The following is a 22,441-nucleotide window of genomic DNA, read 5'->3' as shown; positions in this document are numbered from 1 at the left end:
ATAGAATTATAAAGTTAGACTATTTGCTGTTCATAGAATTATTAAGTTAGACTATTTGCTGTTCATAGAATTATAAAGGTAGACTATTTGCTGAATTATAAAGGTAGACTATTTGCTGAATTATAAAGGTAGACTATTTGCTGTTCATAGAATTATAAAGTTAGACTATTTGCTGTTCATAGAATTATAAAGGTAGGCTATTTGCTGAATTATAAAGGTAGACTATTTGCTGTTCATAGAATTATAAAGTTAGACTATTTGCTGTTCATAGAATTATTAAGTTAGACTATTTGCTGTTCATAGAATTATAAAGGTAGACTATTTGCTGTTCATAAAATTATAAAGTTAGACTATTTGCTGTTCATAGAATTATAAAGGTAGACTATTTGCTGTTCATAGAATTATAAAGGTAGACTATTTGCTGTTCATAGAATTATAAAGTTAGACTATTTGCTGTTCATAGAATTATAAAGTTAGACTATTTGCTGAATTATAAAGGTAGACTATTTGCTGTTCATAGAATTATAAAGTTAGACTATTTGCTGTTCATAGAATTATAAAGTTAGACTATTTGCTGTTCATAGAATTATAAAGTTAGACTATTTGCTGTTCATAGAATTATAAAGGTAGACTAGTTGCTGTTCATAGAATTATAAAGGTAGACTATTTGCTGAATTATAAAGTTAGACTATTTGCTGAATTATAAAGGTAGACTATTTGCTGTTCATAGAATTATAAAGTTAGACTATTTGCTGTTCATAGAATTATAAAGGTAGACTATTTGCTGTTCATAGAATTATAAAGTTAGACTATTTGCTGTTCATAGAATTATAAAGGTAGACTATTTGCTGAATTATAAAGTTAGACTATTTGCTGTTCATAGAATTATAAAGGTAGACTATTTGCTGTTCATAGAATTATAAAGTTAGACTATTTGCTGTTCATAGAATTATAAAGGTAGACTATTTGCTGTTCATAAAATTATAAAGTTAGACTATTTGCTGAATTATAAAGGTAGACTATTTGCTGTTCATAGAATTATAAAGTTAGACTATTTGCTGTTCATAGAATTATAAAGTTAGACTATTTGCTGTTCATAGAATTATAAAGGTAGACTAGTTGCTGTTCATAGAATTATAAAGTTAGACTATTTGCTGTTCATAGAATTATAAAGGTAGACTATTTGCTGTTCATAAAATTATAAAGTTAGACTATTTGCTGTTCATAGAATTATAAAGTTAGACTATTTGCTGTTCATAGAATTATAAAGTTAGACTATCTGCTGTTCATAAAATTATAAAGGTAGACTATTTGCTGTTCATAGAATTATAAAGGTAGACTATTTGCTGTTCATAGAATTATAAAGTTAGACTATTTGCTGTTCATAGAATTATAAAGTTAGACTATTTGCTGTTCATAGAATTATAAAGTTAGACTATTTGCTGTTCATAGAATTATAAAGTTAGACTATTTGCTGTTCATAGAATTATAAAGGTAGACTATTTGCTGAATTATAAAGTTAGACTATTTGCTGAATTATAAAGTTAGACTATTTGCTGTTCATAGAATTATAAAGGTAGACTATTTGCTGTTCATAGAATTATAAAGGTAGACTATTTGCTGTTCATAGAATTATAAAGGTAGACTATTTGCTGTTCATAGAATTATAAAGTTAGACTATTTGCTGTTCATAAAATTATAAAGTTAGACTATTTGCTGTTCATAGAATTATAAAGTTAGACTATTTGCTGTTCATAGAATTATAAAGGTAGACTATTTGCTGTTCATAGAATTATAAAGGTAGACTATTTGCTGTTCATAGAATTATAAAGTTAGACTATTTGCTGAATTATAAAGTTAGACTATTTGCTGAATTATAAAGTTAGACTATTTGCTGTTCATAGAATTATAAAGTTAGACTATTTGCTGTTCATAAAATTATAAAGGTAGACTATTTGCTGTTCATAGAATTATAAAGTTAGACTATTTGCTGTTCATAGAATTATAAAGGTAGACTATTTGCTGTTCATAGAATTATAAAGTTAGACTATTTGCTGTTCATAGAATTATAAAGTTAGACTATTTGCTGTTCATAGAATTATAAAGTTAGACTATTTGCTGAATTATAAAGTTAGACTATTTGCTGTTCATAGAATTATAAAGTTAGACTATTTGCTGTTCATAGAATTATAAAGTTAGACTATTTGCTGTTCATAGAATTATAAAGGTAGACTATTTGCTGTTCATAGAATTATAAAGTTAGACTATTTGCTGTTCATAGAATTATAAAGGTAGACTATTTGCTGTTCATAGAATTATAAAGTTAGACTATTTGCTGTTCATAAAATTATAAAGTTAGACTATTTGCTGTTCATAGAATTATAAAGTTAGACTATTTGCTGTTCATAGAATTATAAAGGTAGACTATTTTGCTGTTCATAGAATTATAAAGTTAGACTATTTGCTGTTCATAGAATTATAAAGGTAGACTATTTGCTGTTCATAAAATTATAAAGTTAGACTATTTGCTGAATTATAAAGGTAGACTATTTGCTGTTCATAGAATTATAAAGTTAGACTATTTGCTGTTCATAGAATTATAAAGTTAGACTATTTGCTGTTCATAGAATTATAAAGGTAGACTAGTTGCTGTTCATAGAATTATAAAGTTAGACTATTTGCTGTTCATAGAATTATAAAGTTAGACTATTTGCTGTTCATAGAATTATAAAGTTAGACTATTTGCTGTTCATAGAATTATAAATGTAGACTATTTGCTGAATTATAAAGGTAGACTATTTGCTGAATTATAAAGTTAGACTATTTGCTGAATTATAAAGGTAGACTATTTAAATTGCTGTTCATAGAATTATAAAGTTAGACTATTTGCTGTTCATAGAATTATAAAGGTAGACTATTTGCTGAATTATAAAGGTAGACTATTTGCTGAATTATAAAGGTAGACTATTTGCTGTTCATAAAATTATAAAGTTAGACTATTTGCTGTTCATAGAATTATAAAGGTAGACTATTTGCTGTTCATAGAATTATAAAGTTAGACTATTTGCTGTTCATAAAATTATAAAGGTAGACTATTTGCTGTTCATAGAATTATAAAGGTAGACTATTTGCTGTTCATAGAATTATACAGTTAGACTATTTGCTGTTCATAGAATTATAAAGTTAGACTATTTGCTGTTCATAGAATTATAAAGTTAGACTATTTGCTGTTCATAGAATTATAAAGGTAGACTATTTGCTGTTCATAGAATTATAAAGGTAGACTATTTGCTGTTCATAGAATTATAAAGTTAGACTATTTGCTGTTCATAGAATTATAAAGTTAGACTATTTGCTGAATTATAAAGTTAGACTATTTGCTGAATTATAAAGTTAGACTATTTGCTGTTCATAGAATTATAAAGTTAGACTATTTGCTGTTCATAAAATTATAAAGGTAGACTATTTGCTGTTCATAGAATTATAAAGTTAGACTATTTGCTGTTCATAGAATTATAAAGGTAGACTATTTGCTGTTCATAGAATTATAAAGTTAGACTATTTGCTGTTCATAAAATTATAAAGTTAGACTATTTGCTGTTCATAGAATTATAAAGTTAGACTATTTGCTGTTCATAGAATTATAAAGGTAGACTATTTGCTGTTCATAGAATTATAAAGTTAGACTATTTGCTGTTCATAGAATTATAAAGGTAGACTATTTGCTGTTCATAAAATTATAAAGTTAGACTATTTGCTGAATTATAAAGGTAGACTATTTGCTGTTCATAGAATTATAAAGTTAGACTATTTGCTGTTCATAGAATTATAAAGTTAGACTATTTGCTGTTCATAGAATTATAAAGGTAGACTAGTTGCTGTTCATAGAATTATAAAGTTAGACTATTTGCTGTTCATAGAATTATAAAGTTAGACTATTTGCTGTTCATAAAATTATAAAGTTAGACTATTTGCTGTTCATAGAATTATAAAGTTAGACTATTTGCTGTTCATAGAATTATAAAGTTAGACTATTTGCTGTTCATAAAATTATAAAGGTAGACTATTTGCTGTTCATAGAATTATAAAGTTAGACTATTTGCTGTTCATAGAATTATAAAGTTAGACTATTTGCTGTTCATAGAATTATAAAGTTAGACTATTTGCTGTTCATAGAATTATAAAGTTAGACTATTTGCTGTTCATAGAATTATAAAGTTAGACTATTTGCTGAATTATAAAGGTAGACTATTTGCTGTTCATAAAATTATAAAGGTAGACTATTTGCTGTTCATAGAATTATAAAGTTAGACTATTTGCTGTTCATAGAATTATAAAGGTAGACTATTTGCTGAATTATAAAGTTAGACTATTTGCTGAATTATAAAGTTAGACTATTTGCTGTTCATAGAATTATAAAGGTAGACTATTTGCTGTTCATAGAATTATAAAGGTAGACTATTTGCTGTTCATAGAATTATAAAGGTAGACTATTTGCTGTTCATAGAATTATAAAGTTAGACTATTTGCTGTTCATAAAATTATAAAGTTAGACTATTTGCTGTTCATAGAATTATAAAGTTAGACTATTTGCTGTTCATAGAATTATAAAGGTAGACTATTTGCTGTTCATAGAATTATAAAGGTAGACTATTTGCTGTTCATAGAATTATAAAGTTAGACTATTTGCTGAATTATAAAGTTAGACTATTTGCTGAATTATAAAGTTAGACTATTTGCTGTTCATAGAATTATAAAGTTAGACTATTTGCTGTTCATAAAATTATAAAGGTAGACTATTTGCTGTTCATAGAATTATAAAGTTAGACTATTTGCTGTTCATAGAATTATAAAGGTAGACTATTTGCTGTTCATAGAATTATAAAGTTAGACTATTTGCTGTTCATAGAATTATAAAGTTAGACTATTTGCTGTTCATAGAATTATAAAGTTAGACTATTTGCTGAATTATAAAGTTAGACTATTTGCTGTTCATAGAATTATAAAGTTAGACTATTTGCTGTTCATAGAATTATAAAGTTAGACTATTTGCTGTTCATAGAATTATAAAGGTAGACTATTTGCTGTTCATAGAATTATAAAGTTAGACTATTTGCTGTTCATAGAATTATAAAGGTAGACTATTTGCTGTTCATAGAATTATAAAGTTAGACTATTTGCTGTTCATAAAATTATAAAGTTAGACTATTTGCTGTTCATAGAATTATAAAGTTAGACTATTTGCTGTTCATAGAATTATAAAGGTAGACTATTTTGCTGTTCATAGAATTATAAAGTTAGACTATTTGCTGTTCATAGAATTATAAAGGTAGACTATTTGCTGTTCATAAAATTATAAAGTTAGACTATTTGCTGAATTATAAAGGTAGACTATTTGCTGTTCATAGAATTATAAAGTTAGACTATTTGCTGTTCATAGAATTATAAAGTTAGACTATTTGCTGTTCATAGAATTATAAAGGTAGACTAGTTGCTGTTCATAGAATTATAAAGTTAGACTATTTGCTGTTCATAGAATTATAAAGTTAGACTATTTGCTGTTCATAGAATTATAAAGTTAGACTATTTGCTGTTCATAGAATTATAAATGTAGACTATTTGCTGAATTATAAAGGTAGACTATTTGCTGAATTATAAAGGTAGACTATTTGCTGTTCATAGAATTATAAAGTTAGACTATTTGCTGTTCATAGAATTATAAAGTTAGACTATTTGCTGTTCATAGAATTATAAAGGTAGACTAGTTGCTGTTCATAGAATTATAAAGTTAGACTATTTGCTGTTCATAGAATTATAAAGTTAGACTATTTGCTGTTCATAAAATTATAAAGTTAGACTATTTGCTGTTCATAGAATTATAAAGTTAGACTATTTGCTGTTCATAGAATTATAAAGTTAGACTATTTGCTGTTCATAAAATTATAAAGGTAGACTATTTGCTGTTCATAGAATTATAAAGTTAGACTATTTGCTGTTCATAGAATTATAAAGTTAGACTATTTGCTGTTCATAGAATTATAAAGTTAGACTATTTGCTGTTCATAGAATTATAAAGTTAGACTATTTGCTGTTCATAGAATTATAAAGTTAGACTATTTGCTGAATTATAAAGGTAGACTATTTGCTGTTCATAAAATTATAAAGGTAGACTATTTGCTGTTCATAGAATTATAAAGTTAGACTATTTGCTGAATTATAAAGGTAGACTATTTGCTGTTCATAGAATTATAAAGTTAGACTATTTGCTGTTCATAGAATTATAAAGTTAGACTATTTGCTGTTCATAGAATTATAAAGGTAGACTAGTTGCTGTTCATAGAATTATAAAGTTAGACTATTTGCTGTTCATAGAATTATAAAGTTAGACTATTTGCTGTTCATAAAATTATAAAGTTAGACTATTTGCTGTTCATAGAATTATAAAGTTAGACTATTTGCTGTTCATAGAATTATAAAGTTAGACTATTTGCTGTTCATAAAATTATAAAGGTAGACTATTTGCTGTTCATAGAATTATAAAGTTAGACTATTTGCTGTTCATAGAATTATAAAGTTAGACTATTTGCTGTTCATAGAATTATAAAGTTAGACTATTTGCTGTTCATAGAATTATAAAGTTAGACTATTTGCTGTTCATAGAATTATAAAGTTAGACTATTTGCTGAATTATAAAGGTAGACTATTTGCTGTTCATAAAATTATAAAGGTAGACTATTTGCTGTTCATAGAATTATAAAGTTAGACTATTTGCTGTTCATAGAATTATAAAGGTAGACTATTTGCTGAATTATAAAGTTAGACTATTTGCTGAATTATAAAGTTAGACTATTTGCTGTTCGTAGAATTATAAAGGTAGACTATTTGCTGTTCATAGAATTATAAAGGTAGACTATTTGCTGTTCATAGAATTATAAAGGTAGACTATTTGCTGTTCATAGAATTATAAAGTTAGACTATTTGCTGTTCATAAAATTATAAAGTTAGACTATTTGCTGTTCATAGAATTATAAAGTTAGACTATTTGCTGTTCATAGAATTATAAAGGTAGACTATTTGCTGTTCATAGAATTATAAAGGTAGACTATTTGCTGTTCATAGAATTATAAAGTTAGACTATTTGCTGAATTATAAAGTTAGACTATTTGCTGAATTATAAAGTTAGACTATTTGCTGTTCATAGAATTATAAAGTTAGACTATTTGCTGTTCATAAAATTATAAAGGTAGACTATTTGCTGTTCATAGAATTATAAAGTTAGACTATTTGCTGTTCATAGAATTATAAAGGTAGACTATTTGCTGTTCATAGAATTATAAAGTTAGACTATTTGCTGTTCATAGAATTATAAAGTTAGACTATTTGCTGTTCATAGAATTATAAAGTTAGACTATTTGCTGAATTATAAAGTTAGACTATTTGCTGTTCATAGAATTATAAAGTTAGACTATTTGCTGTTCATAGAATTATAAAGTTAGACTATTTGCTGTTCATAGAATTATAAAGGTAGACTATTTGCTGTTCATAGAATTATAAAGTTAGACTATTTGCTGTTCATAGAATTATAAAGGTAGACTATTTGCTGTTCATAGAATTATAAAGTTAGACTATTTGCTGTTCATAAAATTATAAAGTTAGACTATTTGCTGTTCATAGAATTATAAAGTTAGACTATTTGCTGTTCATAGAATTATAAAGGTAGACTATTTTGCTGTTCATAGAATTATAAAGTTAGACTATTTGCTGTTCATAGAATTATAAAGGTAGACTATTTGCTGTTCATAAAATTATAAAGTTAGACTATTTGCTGAATTATAAAGGTAGACTATTTGCTGTTCATAGAATTATAAAGTTAGACTATTTGCTGTTCATAGAATTATAAAGTTAGACTATTTGCTGTTCATAGAATTATAAAGGTAGACTAGTTGCTGTTCATAGAATTATAAAGTTAGACTATTTGCTGTTCATAGAATTATAAAGTTAGACTATTTGCTGTTCATAGAATTATAAAGTTAGACTATTTGCTGTTCATAGAATTATAAATGTAGACTATTTGCTGAATTATAAAGGTAGACTATTTGCTGAATTATAAAGTTAGACTATTTGCTGAATTATAAAGGTAGACTATTTAAATTGCTGTTCATAGAATTATAAAGTTAGACTATTTGCTGTTCATAGAATTATAAAGGTAGACTATTTGCTGAATTATAAAGGTAGACTATTTGCTGAATTATAAAGGTAGACTATTTGCTGTTCATAAAATTATAAAGTTAGACTATTTGCTGTTCATAGAATTATAAAGGTAGACTATTTGCTGTTCATAGAATTATAAAGTTAGACTATTTGCTGTTCATAAAATTATAAAGGTAGACTATTTGCTGTTCATAGAATTATAAAGGTAGACTATTTGCTGTTCATAGAATTATACAGTTAGACTATTTGCTGTTCATAGAATTATAAAGTTAGACTATTTGCTGTTCATAGAATTATAAAGTTAGACTATTTGCTGTTCATAGAATTATAAAGGTAGACTATTTGCTGTTCATAGAATTATAAAGGTAGACTATTTGCTGTTCATAGAATTATAAAGTTAGACTATTTGCTGTTCATAGAATTATAAAGTTAGACTATTTGCTGAATTATAAAGTTAGACTATTTGCTGAATTATAAAGTTAGACTATTTGCTGTTCATAGAATTATAAAGTTAGACTATTTGCTGTTCATAAAATTATAAAGGTAGACTATTTGCTGTTCATAGAATTATAAAGTTAGACTATTTGCTGTTCATAGAATTATAAAGGTAGACTATTTGCTGTTCATAGAATTATAAAGTTAGACTATTTGCTGTTCATAAAATTATAAAGTTAGACTATTTGCTGTTCATAGAATTATAAAGTTAGACTATTTGCTGTTCATAGAATTATAAAGGTAGACTATTTGCTGTTCATAGAATTATAAAGGTAGACTATTTGCTGTTCATAGAATTATAAAGTTAGACTATTTGCTGTTCATAGAATTATAAAGGTAGACTATTTGCTGTTCATAAAATTATAAAGTTAGACTATTTGCTGAATTATAAAGGTAGACTATTTGCTTTTCATAGAATTATAAAGGTAGACTATTTGCTGTTCATAAAATTATAAAGTTAGACTATTTGCTGAATTATAAAGGTAGACTATTTGCTGTTCATAGAATTATAAAGTTAGACTATTTGCTGTTCATAGAATTATAAAGTTAGACTATTTGCTGTTCATAGAATTATAAAGGTAGACTAGTTGCTGTTCATAGAATTATAAAGTTAGACTATTTGCTGTTCATAGAATTATAAAGTTAGACTATTTGCTGTTCATAGAATTATAAAGTTAGACTATTTGCTGTTCATAGAATTATAAATGTAGACTATTTGCTGAATTATAAAGGTAGACTATTTGCTGAATTATAAAGTTAGACTATTTGCTGAATTATAAAGGTAGACTATTTAAATTGCTGTTCATAGAATTATAAAGTTAGACTATTTGCTGTTCATAGAATTATAAAGGTAGACTATTTGCTGAATTATAAAGGTAGACTATTTGCTGAATTATAAAGGTAGACTATTTGCTGTTCATAAAATTATAAAGTTAGACTATTTGCTGTTCATAGAATTATAAAGGTAGACTATTTGCTGTTCATAGAATTATAAAGTTAGACTATTTGCTGTTCATAAAATTATAAAGGTAGACTATTTGCTGTTCATAGAATTATAAAGTTAGACTATTTGCAGTTCATAGAATTATAAAGTTAGACTATTTGCTGTTCATAGAATTATAAAGTTAGACTATTTGCTGTTCATAGAATTATAAAGTTAGACTATTTGCTGTTCATAGAATTATAAAGTTAGACTATTTGCTGTTCATAGAATTATAAAGTTAAACTATTTGCTGTTCATAAAATTATAAAGTTAGACTATTTACTGTTCATAAAATTATAAAGTTAGACTATTTGCTGTTCATAGAATTATAAAGTTAGACTATTTGCTGTTCATAGAATTATAAAGTTAGACTATTTACTGTTCATAGAATTATAAAGTTAGACTATTTGCTGTTCATAGAATTATGTATAATACAATGGAAAATGTGAAAAGTGCCATGTTATATTATAAGTAGCTAAAGGTAAACCAGTTACTTGTACTAAAAATACTTAGTTTTTTATTTAAATATCAATCATCAGTCAAAGATGAGTAATCAATTATCTTTCTCTAAAACATTCAAAAGGATAAAAAGTTACTTAATGTAGTGAAACTAATGCTAGAATATGCATCATCTATTTGGGATCCTGAGGTTGTCAATTGAGGTCAAACTGAATTTCCATTTGATTGGATCAATAAAAATTATCTTATCTTATCTTAAGGAAAATATAAAGAGATTAGAAACAAAACTCCAGAATCAACACATTTTATAAGTTTCAAACATTATTTTTAAAATGTAAATTATTACATCCTAGTCCAAAGCTCCTGCAGGATGTCAGGAGATGAAAGTGGGGAATATTTGAACTTGGGACTATCATGATGACACTCCGAAAGGGCATGCATACCACATGACCAGGCAGCTGTCACAAGTGAATAATCACAGTAAACAAGAGCAGCACTTAATTTAGTGAAGTAGAAATAATACATAAACCCTCAACAATATCTTACAAATACAAATACATAACCTCATCATCATCATCATCAGACATAACCTAAAAGGCATTATTCAGAAAAAAACATAAAACAGGTAGGCTTAATGACCCAGAAAAACTCATGAGTTACTGTGTTACACTTAGAACTCTAATCAAGGGCCTAAGCAAATTAAAAAAAACAACAACATATGAATAGATCTGTATAACACAAAATATTTTATTTGAAGAACAGCTTCATAGGACACATTTCAGTAGGAAAAAATTAGATCTACTTACTTTATTTAATTTGTCATTTAAATCTTTTTGTGCATCTTTTAAATGTTTCACATCTTTCATCAAATCTTCAATCAATGATGCCAACTACATAAGAATGAAATAATACATAAGTATAAGCAATGACAACAAGCTAGGTAGGCTTTTAACATTTTGCTATTAGATCTATTAAATGACTATATTTGTAATGTCCAGGAACATACAAGACAATTAAGTTTAATATTTGCCCAAGTTAAAATAGAAATAATCTGATTATTATAACACACTGATTAAAACCGTTTATCTTACTAGTAAATTTTCCCTTTCAGACCTTGTGATCTATAGGGCAGATGATGTTAAGGTCATCTGTTTCTCTGGCCGCCAACGGTTAAAGAGCAGGGTGTCATGTGGCAAGCATAACAACCAACCGCCTTTACTTTCCCCAACTAAAGTCAGGTACCCATTAGAGTTGGGTGGACTCAGGGTCGCCCTAAAATCCCGAAATTCAAAATCCCAGTCTACACCAAGATTCAAACCCAGGACCCCAGGTTCGGAAGTCAAGCGCTTAACCACTCAGCCACCGCGCCCCCTTTATCTTACTAGACTTCCACAAAAAACAATTTGATACAAGTTGTTACGTGATGAGATTCAGAAATACATTAACACTGAATGTCAAAATCAGAGTTTTTTAAAATAATTTAATCTTAATTTAATAACTAGCACTGTAAACATTATTTTGTTTATATTCCTAATTTTTGATATCCCCATCTTTCTTCTTTTAACTCTGATTCACACAATTGCACATTCACACCATGATCCACACTTAACCCCAATTAACAAATTAGTCTCACACTAAGCTAAACAATCAACTCTTCAAAAACTATTGTCCTTTTTCTTTTATTGCTTAACATATTTTCTCTCTCTTTATGATATAAGTTAAGTGATTTTTCACTGTAAATATGTCAATTCACCTTTTGCATAACAAATTGAATTAAGACAATTAATATTTTTACAATTGTAAATTTATAGGTCTTAAATAGATTAATCAAAATATTTACTTATAACATTCAAATGGCTAAACCATATTAAATGGGAAAAAATTTATCAGAATGGAACCTAATGCACTCAACAACCATTTAGATCTATACATTCTACTATAAACTTAACATAAATACTGGTTATGAAAAATTCTATTAAAAATTCTAAATTAAACTTTTTATGAAGCTCTTCAAACTTATAATTTTTTTTTTAAATTGTTATCTAGCTCTAGTTTAAATCATAGTTAAGTTAAGTGAACTGAGTTCCACACTTTAAAACTAACCTTGTTTAAATCATAGTTAAATTAAGTGAATTGAGTTCCACACTTTAAAAGTAACCTTGTTTAAATTTTAAATCATAGTTAAGTTTAGTGAATTAAGTTCCACACTTTAAAACTAACCTTGTTCAAACCTTCATCATTAGCATCAACTCTTTTTTTGAGTTGTAAAGTTTGCAACATTTCAGAAACTGGTCTTTCAGCATCCACAGAGCCTAATGTTCTCTCATGCAGTTGTTTATTGCTTGGAAGTTTATGTAGTTCCTCCATCTGTTTTTTTAAATCACTGACATCTTTCTCTAGTCTGTGATATGGGCTGGGCTTGGACTGCACATTTATAGACTTTTCACTAAAGCTATCTTCCGAAAAAGAAATGGAATCATCTGGTCTACCACTATCTTTGCTAAGAGCTGAAAATGATCTGGCTGTAAATTGACTAGAAACTGTTGCCAGGAACTCTCTGTCTTGATCATCTATTGTCACCTTATCATTGCCAAAATTTAATTTATTTATTATGGCATGAAGCAAAGTGTGTAAAATATTAAAATTAACAGCACCAACTTCTGGAGTACCCAAAGCTAGGTCCACCAGCTGGGATAAAGGCAATGAAGGCATTGTTTTTTAATGTAAAAAATTCTAGTGTAGAATTGTAGTATTTGGCTCTTCTGTGTCTCCGACTATCACTGACACTGGCTCTAAAAAAAAAAACATAGAAAAATACAATAAGTTAAACTAAAGTTAAAATATAGATGTAGCTTTCTCAATCTACAGAAAAGTAAACAAAGACCAAACTTCCAGCAGGGATGGTGGTGGGCAGGGTTTGAACACCAGTCCAAAGTGCATACCACATGACCAGGCAGCCATTACAATAAATGAATATTCACATTTGACTAGAGTAGCACCATTAGTAAAATCCCTAAACTTAGAGACACTTGAGGACAGAAGACTAAAAATAAAAGTAGAAATAATACATAAAACACTAAACCATTATTTACAAATATATAAAAACACTACAGTGAAACACATCACACAAGAATGACAAAATAGTTCACAATAACAAAGCACATGCACACAAAAGCTGTTCTGGACACCAAGACATTTTGACACACCAGTACAAATCAGTTCACAACACACAACAAGAAACATAAATACACAACATTCACCCCCCATTTAGTTTCTTTTCGCTCTACTTCTGAAATTATATGAGTGCTGCGCGGGCATATCTCTGGTTAGTATTTTTTGTCGATTTTCAATGGTGTTTTCCTCTGCTCTTAAAGCAAGTGAAGCCATGTTCTCTGCAGATGTCTCCATGTCACCCCTAGAAGTTACTGAGTGTTGGAAGACACCCGGCAAAGTCTCAGTGTTACCAGGAGCCAAGTGATGTTGAGAGACCTCAGAAGATTTCTCAATGTCTCTCATAGCGAAATCATGTAATTTGGACTCTGAAGATAAGTCAAGATTTGGAGCCAAATGGTGTAGTCATACAGTTTCTTCCTGTCCATTTTGAAGACAAGGAAAATAAATACACAACAACAACCTAATAAAATACTCAGAAAGAAAAAAAGATAAATTTAAATCACAGTTCTTATTCCATATGCTAGGACAGCTGCCTGGTCATGAGGTATGTGCTGGACTGTCCTTCAGTTGTCTCTATGGTCCGGGGTTCATAACCAGCCCACTGCCATCCCCGGTCATCCTCCAGGAGGTGTCGGCTACGATGTAGATTATTTTTAAATTTGAAGAAACATCAGAAACATGTAAAACATTTTACAACAAATTTGTACATGATCTCGAATCCTTTCTTCCCTAGTGTCATTAGAGTATGAACAGGTTGCCTGTATCAGCCAGGTAAATCAATGACTTAGCGGAGTACAGATCTAGATTCTAGATCTAGTTTTCACTATACTCACAACTTATACACTAACAGTAGTGAGTAGCAGCTGACATGTCATATCTTATATTGTTATATCTTTATGATTATCTTATATATTACAAATAAAGATATTCCTTCAAAAAAGAAATTAGACTCTTAGTCACTCTAGCTAGACTCTAGTCACTAGATTCTAATTAAATTATATGCATGTTCATCATGTTGACATCTAGATTTCTATTAAAATTAAGAATGTTTATGTTGCCTTTAACATTAACAGCGAAAACAGTTAACCAGAAGATAGTTATCTTATATAATACAGACGTTACTTCAAAAAAGATGATTTCGTCCTATGTGTCATGCATATTAACCAATGACTTAAATTCTGCCAAGTCACTGGTTTTCCTGGCTAGCTCAGGCAACCCATTCCATGCTCTAATAAAATGTTTGTTGTAAAATGTTTTACATGTTTCGGATGTTCCTTCAGAGTTGAAGATAATTACTTCCTAGTCCAAACCTCCCGCAGGACGACGGGGGATGGGAGCGGGCAGGGTTTGAACCCGGGACCATCGATAAATCTGTACGACAGTCCAGCGTGCAAACCGCACGACCAGGCTGCCATCCAGGCTGCTAATAGCACTAGGGAAGAAGGAGCACTTGTACAAATTTGTCCTAGCATATGGAACGAGGAATGTGCCTTTATCTTTGTCCACTTTGTGTCTTTCTGAGTATTTTATTAAATTTTGTTTTTGTATTTGAAGATCATTGTTCAGTGTTTTATTTATAAATCATAAATTTAATAAATGCTATTTTACTTTTGAGTCTTCTATACTGAAGGCTTTCTAAATTTTGTTTCTTTGTTACTCTTAATTAATAAGTGACATTTTTCTGGGTGGTAAGACATGCTCCCATTTCTGTAATTAGATCTGGACTATGATCTACTAGATCTACTCATCAAGAGATCTAAGTCTTCTAAGTCACTTTAATGTGACTTATAAAACAGAACTGAAAACTAGACTTAGTCGTCTTAGTCTTAGATTTTAGTAAGGCTAAACTAAGACTTAGAATAAGATATAGTCTAATATAGATCAGTAGATGATAATTAGATCTAGATCTATATTAACTTTATATTTAATATAGAGGTATATAACTAGATTTCTAACTATTGTAATAGTTACTAATAGTAGATCTAGATCTAATTGTTACTAGATCTAGATTCTTCTATATTAATATTAGACTATATTAATGTCACTACATATAATTTTAATTTTATAATAAGGTCAATAAGGAATTATAATTCTATAAAATAATAAAATAATAATATCTAGATAATCTTCATAATATTTATATTCAAACCGTATTTAAATATAATTAAGCATATGGAGTAACTTATATACGGTATGATACATCTAGATCTAAAGTATAAATTGATAAAACTTAACTGTACAATTGTTGTTTTTTAAATAAAATCCAAAAGAAAGTGACTAAAACTTAAGTAACATTTTTTTTTCAGAAAGTATACACAACTGGTGTTCCGGCGCCACGCCTTTGTTGTCCTTGACAACACCCAACAGGATTACAAATTCAATTCATTCGATCGCACTTTAACTTTATGCCACATTGATCGAGATCGAAATGTTAAAAGTGTAATCCGAATGAGATTACAATAAACACGTTATAAATAAACTCGCTAGTCGATTTCTTTTTTTTTCTTACTTTCTCGAAACCCGTTTTACTAAGCGAACGACAAGTTGTCGACTAAACTGACTATGAACACAATTACTTTCACTCTTTTCAAGTGCCTTTTAAATGGGCATTTATATAGGATCTAGTCAGTCCTTTAAAAAAATCTATAGATTGACCTATAACTATAAGGCCAACAAAAGGGTGATCACTTTACAGCTGTAATAAAATATGCACACTGACTAGAGCTATTTTAGAACATTTTAGAGATCATATATCCTTTTAGTTCAAAAGGAAAGTTAAATGGGATGGAATATAGGCAACGCGGAAAAGTCGGTTTTTTTTCGGGGGAGGGGAGGTGAACATGGTGGTGATGTACTTCCGTGAAAGTAGACAATGATTTTGCCTTGGAGGATGATTGTATTACAAATAAACGTCTCTCTCTCTCTCTCTCTCTCTCGTGTTTCTAGCACAATTTTTTAAAAACATATTTTAAAGTGATAATTAGAAAGTCTTCTACAAAGGTGCTTGGTAAAGGACATGACTTTTATCATTCTGCGCTTACATATTTTAAGTTACAAATATCAAATATTGAACCAGTTAATTAACCTGATGTTAATTCTTGTCATATTCCTTATGGACAGCAAGAGACTGGTAGTAGAATAGTCCAAGCAACTCTTCTTACCACGTAACAGGACCGAGAGGCTTAAACTGAGAGACTTCTTATCTTATATAATACAGACGTTACTTGTAAATCCAAGAATGATGACCAGCCTTTAGTAGATCTACATTGATGACCAACCTTGTGATCTCAGCAGGGCCGGATTAGGCCACTGCAGCCTATGTGGTCTTCTTCTTATATAATACAGACGTTCCTTCAAAAAAGAAGATGATTATGTCCTACGCGTCATGCATTCAGTCATGCATATTAACCAATGACTTAAATTCTGCCAAGTCACTGGTTTTCCTGGCTAGCTCAGGCAACCCATTCCATGCTCTAATAGCACTGGGAAAGAAGGAGTATTTGTACAAATTTGTCCTAGCATATGGGACGAGACAGTTGTAAAATGTGTCAGGCAGCAATACTAAACTAGCCAACAAAAGCTATATAAATATGTAAGAAAAACAGTATAATCAATTATTTTTGGATATCAATTGATTCAAGCTAAAGTGGACGATAATTAGGAAGTGTGAAGTCTTGGGAGGGGCCAATGAAAGCTGACAGAACATTATTCTCGTATTCAGCACAGGTATGCATATTTACATATTTTCAGTTCTGTACCGTTCGCCTACCCTTAGTGCAGGCTTTAACCGCCTATATTTAACTACTGATTTTAACTCTTTATGTCCGTAATTATTTACCACATTCTGGTGGAATCAACGCTGGTATCGTCAATTCGGAGAGAAAGGGTTAAGATACTTAAAAGAAATCTCATTGAACTTATGTAAAAGTGTACAAAGATCTATCTCTGATTCCACCAAGTCTGCTATATCACTCCACTTCACTTATCCCATTGATGTCTTTCAATGATAGGCCTGTCTATTTCTTAAGGTGGTCTTCCAATTACTTTGTATGCCTCTTCTTCTTTTTCCTGGTACTATTCCCTGCAGGAAGGCCCGAAGGTCCTTGCGATATGGCTTTATCATATACCAATATTGAATGTAAAGAAAGTGGAAGTTAAACAAGCACAAATGTCCAGCCCCCAACTCTTACCATGGAATCAGCGAAGCTTCGTGTTGTAAAGAAGTAATTTAAGAATCATTGCTAATTAGTTTCTATATCGTGCCATGGCACGTACTTATGACAAGCTATATACTTAATGGTAACAGGTAGACCACTTGATACACAAGTACACACACCCACACACACCTACAATAGGCCATGCTACAGAATTACGGGAAACCGACACAACATAGTAGACCTACTAGTTCTATACATATGTATTGTTATAGTCCATTACTTATTTAACCCCTTTCTTCAAGATCCGAACTTCCATTTACTTCAGGGGTTCTCAACCTGTGGGTCGCGAGACCCCCTTGGCGGTCGATTGACAATTTGCCAGGGGTCGCCTAAGACCATCGAAAATATAGATTGTTCTTGTCTATTCTTCTATTGCTGTATGTGTGTGTGTTAGAGGGTCGCGTCAGAGTGGGGGATTCTAAAAGGGGTCGCCGACCTGAACAGGTTGAGAACCGCTGAATTTTACTTTCTAACAAGCACACAGCACGCTACTTTCATTGATTCTCTTGGCCTTAAGACAACACCTGAACACTTTAGGCTTGTTGGAGAATTCGCTTAGTTGAAAATTCTTATATTAAGTTAGGCTAATATGTAATGACTTAGGCTTAATATTAAAAAACAAATTAAATTAAACATTATTGTCACGAACATGTTAATAAAACAAGCCTAACAAAATGTGCGAAAATATTATCAAACTGCCTGTAAATGAAGAAAAATGAATTTCGTTTTGCTCATAGGTTACCATATCGTGAATTATTATTTGTGTTAAATAAAACCATGTCTGCTATGTTCGTGTTTATTCTTCGATCTACAATGTTGTGGTCATATAACTCAGTAGATTTACATGGGGACATACGCAACAACAAGTTCAGCCTGAAGAAGGACATTTAATTAACTCTTTCTCTCCGTAATTATTTACCACATTCTGGTGGAATCAACGCTGGTATCGTCAGTTAGGAGAGGAATAGTTAATACACCATGAGCATTCTAATAATACCAGAAGAGAACCACATTCATTCAAGTAAAGCCTTACAGCAATGTCCGAGTCAAAATCAATGACATCGTTGAAATCTACAATGTTTAAAAAAAAAGCCTCATGTTTACTAACAGAACCAGTCAACCATGACCAAAGCTGCTTTCCTTTAATGGAACACTGGAACGGAGAAAAGAAACACTAACCAGGGCCGGCCTTAGATGAATGGAGGCCCTAGGCTAAAAAAATTTGGTGGCCCCAACTGAAATAGAAAACTAAAAAATAAACAGTGAAAAAAAAATGCAATTTATTATTAACCTAGTGTACTCCAACGATAACATTGAGGACAAGTTTCGCTATTTATTCTCTAAAACAAAGTTGCAATGAGGCTGCCTAGTTTGCCTTTGTCTTAGCCGGCCCTGCACTAACTCTGTCATTTCGTCAACTTAAAGCAAAACCATAGAAAACCTAACTGAACATGTTTTATACACGCGCAAAACTCACGCGCAAGCACATTAACACATTAACTCCATCCATCCATCCCAGTGGCGCTACAGCCCATGGAGGGCTCTGGCCTGCTTTAACACTTCCTTCCATTCAGATCTCTCCTGGGCCTTTCGTCTCCACGCCCTAACCCCAAGCTGCTTCAGATCTGCTTCCACGTCATCTATCCATCGCATTCGGGGTCTGCCTTTGGGTCGCCTGCCTTTTGGTTTTTGCCTGTATACGATTTTCGCCCCTCTGTTGTCTGACATTCTTTCAAGGTGACCTGCCCAACGTAGTCTGTTCTTTTTTATTTCGTTCACTATTGGTGGGTCTTCATATAATTGATATAACTCATGGTTAGTGCGTGTCCTCCACCCTGTTTCATCCTGTATGGCACCATAGATTTTCCTAAGAATTTTTCTTTCCCAAGTGTTAAGTAAATTTTCAGATGTCTTTGTCAGTGTCCAGGTCTCACTTCCATACATTGCTGCTGGTCTTATTATAGTTTATAACACATTAACTCGCAAAAGCATATATATATAGGGCTTACCATTTGATTTGTAACAAAGAACGCTGTCAAATCTTTTTTCCTCGCATGCTAGAAGACATGAATATAAACAACTTACTTAGCCCGCTAGGTCACTGTAGTCACCAAGAGTAGTCAGTATACACAGTATCAACAGAATACTAGAAGACATGAATATAAACAACTTACCTAGCCCGCTAGGTCACTGTAGTCATCAAGTGTAGTCAGTATACACAGTATCAACAGCATACTAGAAGACATGAATATAAACTAAGTCCTCTGGCTCACTGTAGTCATCAAGTGTAGTCAGTATACACAATAACTTGCCTGGTTACTTCAGAAGTCAGTAATCCTATTTAACTAGATCCTATTATATGTATTGTTATAGGACGATACCAGAACTATTCAGCGTGTGTAGGCGTTTTTTTTTTTTGGGGGGGGGGCGAATATAGTAGGCAGACACATTTTATTCCAACATATTTTTAAACAGCAATGAATGGCGGAAAGTGAGGGTGAATTGTTTTAGGTGTGGGGGGGGGGGACTTTTGTGTTTTGTGTTATAAAGCTCAAGGGAAAAGCCGCAATTAGTTTTGTGTGGTCTGTCTGTCTGTCCGTCCATCCGTCCCGCTTTGATCGCAAAAACTAGAAAAGGTATTGAAAATCCGATATCAAGATATTTTAGATCTTTCAGTGTTCTGTTGCAAGCAGTTGTTGTTGTTGTTTTTTTTTTTTTTGATACTTGTAGGCCCCACACAATTTTTATAACCACTCAACATGAATAGTTAAAAAAAAAGAATGTATCTCTAATTGAATGAATGAATTTCTTTCTAAATGAATGCAACTCTGTCTGAATGAATGCAACTCTGTCTGAATGAATGTATCTCTGTCTAAACAAATGGGTTTAGATCTGAATTAATATATTTCTGTCTGAATGAATGTATCTCTGTCTAAACAAATGGGTTTAGATCTGAATTAATATATTATCTCTGAATGAATGTATCTTTGTCTAAACAAATGGATTTAGATCTGAATTAATATATTATCTCTGAATGAATGTATCTCTGTCTAAACAAATGGATTTAGATCTGAATTAATATATTATCTCTGAATGAATGTATCTCTATCTGAATGAATGTATCTCTGTCTAAACAATTGGATTTAGATCTGAATTAATATATTATCTCTGAATGAATGTATCTCTGAATGAATACTGCCGCGTGCCAAATAGGCCTAATGTTTTAAATAATGAGTAGCTGACAGGTCTGGTCACGTGAAATCAATACTCACTCTCTGAAATGGTTGCTAAGCCTTGATAAGAGTGCATGTGGACTTTTAAGAATCTTGGCTTCACGAAGTTTGGCATATATTTTATATTGGTAAACGACCCAGAAGACAACATCACGTGAAAAGGGTACATTCGTAGCAGGTACAAAGTGGCGAGGTCTAGTAATCCCTGGATAACAGACAGAGCCTTTTTATATTATAAGTTTTATGTCATCACCGGCCATGGCGGAGGCAAATTATTTCTTGAAAAAGTGACCTCACAGCAGCATTTTGTTTCCCAGGTCAATATTATTATTATTATTATTATAGCTTTTATATAGCGCTACTTTCATGCTTATAGCATGCTCAGAGCGCTTTTTGGTCCAATCTCATTTGTGGACTAGTTGGGGGGGGGGAGGGGAGTGGAGGGGGTATCTAGGAGTTGGTTTTCCGTGCTGCCTTTAGGCGCTCAGTAAACACAACTCTGCCCGAGTCTAACCTTAGCCCCCTTCTAGGTACAAGCCAAGCCAAGTTCAAGCGCACTTGACCTCTCGACCACGCTTCTCACGCTTATATGACGTCATGTGGAAAATACTAACTTCCTGTCGCCATTATTTGTAGTTCTTGATTTTTCCTTCGGTCGGTTACCAATGTGAAATGTCGACTCAGATGTGACGCGATTTCTCAGTGCTTCAGCTTTGGCGTAGGCTTCTACTTTTTTCTTTACAACAGAGTGTCTACGTTCATTGTTAGTGATTGTCCTTTCGAGAACAAGCAAAATGTAAAAAAAAAATATCTTTTTAAAAATTCAAAGCTTATGTTAGGGATCAATAAAGCTAGGTTTGCCCTTTCCACTCTTCAAGCAGTCTGGCGTTCTAAGGCATAATCTCTAGATACAAAATCATCTTTTTTTGAAGTAACGTCTGTATTATATAAGATAAGAACATAAGATAAGATACGAATCTATAAAACAAAGACATAAGTTGATTTTTTAAAATTGTTTAATATTTTATCTTCTTATATAATACAGACGTTACTTCAAAAAAGAAGATGATTACGTCCTACGCGTCATGCATTTAGTCATGCATATTAACCAATGACTTAAATTCTGCCAAATTTTGTCAGGTACCACAAATAATAGTGCTACGATCTTCTCAATCAGGCCTTCTGTCAGCGTCGGACTGGGTGTCAAAATCGGCCCGGGCATCTCTATTTCGTCCGGCCCATAAATTGCATATTAGGCCTATATGATGGACATCCATTCTAGGTCAACATGTCCTCAAAATCATTCTGTCAAGTTTGATAATATATCGATAGCTGTACACATAAATACAGCAGGCCTAAATATAAATACTTCACCCAGAGGGCCTCTTTTGTAAGAGAATACTAGAAAACCTTCCACAATGTAATACGTGCCGAAGTGATATCCATGTCGCCCTTATCTTATAAAACAGATGTGATTTTAAAAAAAAAAAGATGATTACTGTGGTTCTACCGGCCCATTTAGGTACCGGCCCACCAGGCATTTGCCCGAATGCCAATATAGCCAGTCCGCCCCTGCCTTCTTTAAACACTGTTAAACACAACACAGCACATCTAATACAAAAACTTGACTACAAGAGCTTCAAGTAACAACCAATAAACACAATTGGCTA

The 22,441-nt window shown here is 31.1% G+C and overlaps 1 protein-coding gene across 5 annotated transcripts in view; it reads right to left on the bottom strand.

Annotated features, from left to right (window-relative positions):
- The window catches only part of LOC106058147 (glutamine-rich protein 2-like), a 48,106-nt gene extending 28,250 nt beyond the window's left edge, over window positions 1-19,856 (bottom strand). For 2 of the 5 annotated variants that reach the window (XM_056021961.1, XM_056021965.1), the window contains exons 1-3: window positions 15,557-15,877; window positions 12,368-12,939; window positions 10,954-11,037 (exon numbers count right to left, since the gene is read on the bottom strand). In XM_056021961.1, the coding sequence (XP_055877936.1) occupies window positions 10,954-11,037; window positions 12,368-12,859 (576 nt within the window). In that variant the 5' untranslated portion in view covers window positions 12,860-12,939; window positions 15,557-15,877. Of the gene's footprint in view, window positions 1-10,953; window positions 11,038-12,367; window positions 12,940-15,556; window positions 15,879-19,712 lie in introns of those variants that run through there. The other 3 variants (XM_056021964.1, XM_056021966.1, XM_056021963.1) reach the window with 3 other exon arrangements.
- Between the last annotated feature and the right edge of the window lie 2,585 nt (window positions 19,857-22,441).

This window comes from Biomphalaria glabrata, chromosome 2, assembly GCF_947242115.1.
Source record: "Biomphalaria glabrata chromosome 2, xgBioGlab47.1, whole genome shotgun sequence".
Classification (NCBI taxonomy): domain Eukaryota; kingdom Metazoa; phylum Mollusca; class Gastropoda; family Planorbidae; genus Biomphalaria; species Biomphalaria glabrata.
Note: the sequence above shows the minus strand (reverse complement) of the source record. Positions and strands in the feature narration are given on the sequence as shown.